Source organism: Procambarus clarkii, chromosome 64 (assembly GCF_040958095.1).
Source record: "Procambarus clarkii isolate CNS0578487 chromosome 64, FALCON_Pclarkii_2.0, whole genome shotgun sequence".
Classification (NCBI taxonomy): Eukaryota; Metazoa; Arthropoda; class Malacostraca; order Decapoda; family Cambaridae; genus Procambarus; species Procambarus clarkii.
In genome coordinates, this window is record NC_091213.1 from 14,818,613 (window position 1) to 14,822,936 (window position 4,324).

The following is a 4,324-nucleotide window of genomic DNA, read 5'->3' on the forward strand; positions in this document are numbered from 1 at the left end:
CACAGGTGTTTACTGCCGTGGCAAAATTACGTTCTTGCAAGTCCGATTGTTCGTCCAGTGTTTCTGATCTTGTGTTGAGTGTTTAAGACATCTTGCAAGATTCGTGAACGTTTGACACGACAACTTAGTTCCGTAATATTTCGTGTTTGAAAATCTCTTTTAAGCTCGTGAATGCTAGCAAGCATGTCGCAGCTAATGAAGAGTCACGTCACCCAGACTGACCTAACCAGACAACGTACACCAGCGCCATCTACCATCGGGATAAGGTAAACACCACCTCGAACCTCACGTCTCACTTTCACTAACGTTGCTTATACATCTGATTTAAAATGTAATAATCAGCGTTTGTGTTCTATTTATAATGTATGATGATTCGAATGTATAAAGACCTTTCACAAAATCCAATAAATAATATTTTTTCTTACCATTGCAGGTAAGAATACGAGTCGGAAGGACAGAAATCTACTTCATAAGGTACGTTCTTGTCGCCTATGTTTCCAGAGGATTTTCTTTTCAATTTGTTTAAGACATTTAAAGTTGGTGTCTCGCTAAAGTTATTTGGGAGAAATATCAAAGTCCCCTCTTGTGGGAGGAGGGGGTGGGGCGGTGACATCACGTACCATGGTTATAGAGGCGGTGACATCACGTACCATGGTTATAGAGGCGTTGACGTCACGTACCATAGTCACAGAAGCGTTGACGTCACGTACCACAGACACAGAAGCGTTGACATCACGTACCATAGTCACAAAAGCGTTGACGTCACGTACCATGGGCATAGAGGCGTTGACATCACGTACCATGAGAATAGAGGCGTTGACATCACGTACCATAGTCGCAAAAGCGTTGACGTCACGTACCATGGGCATAGAGGCGTTGACATCACGTACCATGAGAATAGAGGCGTTGACATCACGTACCATGGGAATAGAGGCGTTGACGTCACGTACCATGAGCATAGAGGCGTTGACATCACGTACCATGGGCATAGAGGCGTTGACGTCACGTACCATGGGCATAGAGGCGTTGACGTCACGTACCATGGGCATAGAGGCGTTGACATCACGTACCATGGTTATAGAAGCGTTGACGTCACGTACCATGGGAATAGAGGCGTTGACGTCACGTACCATGGACTTAAGATTCTTGGAACCTAAAAGTTCGACAAATTCGCTGAATTTAATTCATTTACAAAGTTCTAGACCAAAAAAAAACTTAAAATGAAATATATGAAGTGTTTCCTCTTCACGTCACCCAAATTTCAAATGGTAAATTTACTCGTAGCGAGCTCTTCGTATTTATCAGCCCCCCTGCTATCAACCACCTGATATCCTTCGTTATCAACAACCTGATATTCTTCGTTATCAGCCACCTGATATCCTTCGTTATCAGCCACCTGATATCCTTCGTTATCAGCCACCTGATATCCTTCGTTATCAACCACCTGATATCCTTTATTATCCACCACCTGCTCTCCTTAATTATCCGCTTCCTGCCAGCTTTAATTACCTCAATTATCTTCAATTATCCTTCTACCTTTCTCCTTAATTATACGGTTCGCCTGCTCTCCTAAATTTTCCGCACCTGCTTTATCAAATATTATCTTTCCTCGCCTTTCATCAGCTCACCATCGAGTCGATATAACAAATGACACATTTCTTCAATATACAAAGAAAAAAGTAATGTGGGATAATTTATATATATATATATATATATATCTGAAAACTCACACCCCAGAAGTGACTCGAACCCATACTCCCAGAAGCAACGCAACTGGTATGTACAAGACGCCTTAAACTGATTAAGGCGTCTTGTACATACCAGTTGCGTTGCTTCTGGGAGTATGGGTTCGAGTCACTTCTGGGGTGTGAGTTTTCAGTTGCATATTGTCCTGGGGACCATTCAGGCTTGTTCGCATATATATATATATATATATATATATATATATATATATATATATATATATATATATATATATATATATATATATATATATATAATAATATATATATATTTTTTTTTGCGCGCGAATATTTAATAAATGCTAAGCAAAAGAAGGTTTTAAACTATTTTAGTGTTTCATAAAATTTCATAAAATATTTAATTCGATCGCTAACATTTGTTGTTGAAATTAAAATAATATCTTCTATTGATCTTTTAAAATACTCTTTTTTAAAGGTTTTTAAATGTTATGTGATCTTTTAAAGGTCTTTTATACGACCTTTTAAGTCTTTTTAATTATATTTTTTATAGATTTTTAAAACTATCGCAACATCTAAATTCCGGGTTTCAACCCAACCTTGGAAGATGCCGGGAAAGAAGGAAAATAGATAGGATAACATAGACGATAGTGGATTGAGGAAGAAGCGAGAAGTAGGCAGAAAAGACGAAAGAAATTAATAAATAGAATATAGGAAATAGACGAGTGTGGAGATTATAAGGCAGAGAAGAGCGGTGAGATGACGTGAATACATAGGATAGAAGATAGAATACGAGATGATAGAAGATGGGCGAGTGTAAAGAGGATTATATAAACGAAGGGACTAGGGAGAAAAAATACAGCAGAAAAGGGGATAGAGGTGAAGCTGTGGAGGTGCAAGCTAGCTTAGTCGTCTATGACGTTAAAAGTGTGATGGGAATGGTAATCTTAGCTTACCTGGCCCCATCTCACACAGCCCTAAGAGCCCTCCCATTTCAAGTAGTCCCCCAATCTCTAGTAGACCCCAATCTCTTGTAGCCCTCCAATCTGTAGTAGACCCCCAATCTCTAGTAGCCCCCATTCTCTAGTAGCCTCCAATCTCAGACCGCAATCTCCAGTAGCTCCAATCTCTAGTAGCCCCCAATATCAGCCCCCCAATCTCTAGTAGCTCCCCAATCTCTAGTAGCCCCCAATCTCAGCCCCCAGTCTCTAGTACACCCCAATCTCTAGTAGCTCCCAATCTCAGACCCCATTCTCTAGTAGCTCCCAATCTCAGACCCCATTCTCTAGTAGCCCCCAATCTCTAGTAGCTCCCAATTTCAAGCCCCCAATCTCTAGTAGTCCCCAATCCTTAGTTGACCCCCTAATTCCTAGTTGACCCTCCAATCCCTAGTTGACATTTGTACAGCTGTTTCTATCCTGCTCGGGAATTGAACCCAGGTCCCTAAGTTGTGAGCCCAGGACGTAGAGTACTGCACTATGTATTGGTAACACAGCTGAGCAAGGATTCATCAAGCATTTACGAAGCCGCTTACGGAGCCCGTGCTACTTTTTTCCTTGCGGCTTTGTTTATATTAAACAATTTTCGAGTTTCTAAACTTCATCAGCCGAGGTTATTTTTGTTGGAAAGAGCCTCGTAGCGCTTCGGAGCTCATAAACTGAGTAATAAGTGCAAACAAAGTCGCCATGATTTAGGGAAGATGTACAGGTTTCGTAAGGGGGTTGAGTAAATACTTGATGATTACTGGCCCTGGGCATCCTGGTTAACGTAGAATTAACTCGTAAGTTAAATATATATTGGTGTTTAGGTTCTGAGGGAGTTCTGCTCACACAGACCATACTTTATGGTTTACTCAGGAGGGATTGTATGCTATCAGTGGTTGTATTTTTAGTCACACTATCAGTGGTTGTATTTTTAGTCACACTATCAGTGGTTGTATTTTTAGTCACACTATCAGTGGTTGTATTTTTAGTCACACTATCAGTGGTTGTATTTTTAGTCACACTATCAGTGGTTGTATTTTTACAGTCACACTATTAGTGGCTGTATTTTTAAAGTCACACTATCAGTGGTTGTATTTTTACAGTCACACTATTAGTGGCTGTATTTTTACAGTCACACTATTAGTGGCTGTATTTTTACAGTCACACTATTAGTGGCTGTATTTTTACAGTCACACTATTAGTGGTTGTATTTTTAGTCACACTATCAGTAGTGGCATTTTTAGTCATACTATCAGTGGTTGTATTTCTACAGTCACACTGTCAGTTTGACTAAAAATGCAACTACAATCAGTGGTTGTATTTTTACAGTCACACTATCAGTGGTTGTATTTTTACAGTCACACTATCAGTGGTTGTATTTTTACAGTCACACTATCAGTGGTTGTATTTTTACAGTCACACTATCAGTGGTTGTATTTTTACAGTCACACTATCAGTGGTTGTATTTTTAGTCACGCTATCAGTGGTTATATTTTTACAGTCACACTATCAGTGGTTGTATTTTTAGTCACACTATCAGTAGCTACATTTTTACAGTCACACTGTCAATGGCTATTTTTCTTCATTCACTCACACTGTCAATTACATTTATTTAGTCACACTTACATAATCACCTTCCAA

General features: G+C 39.5%; 1 protein-coding gene across 1 annotated transcript; it reads right to left on the minus strand.

Moving 5' to 3' along the window:
* Positions 1-554: 554 nt before the first annotated feature.
* Positions 555-2,780, minus strand: LOC138354759 (uncharacterized). Its single transcript, XM_069309251.1, has 2 exons — positions 2,657-2,780; positions 555-1,153 (listed from the first exon to the last, which is right to left on the minus strand). Exons 1-2 carry the CDS (start codon positions 2,778-2,780, stop codon positions 555-557), a joined length of 723 nt encoding a protein of 240 aa, XP_069165352.1.
* Positions 2,781-4,324: the final 1,544 nt, after the last annotated feature.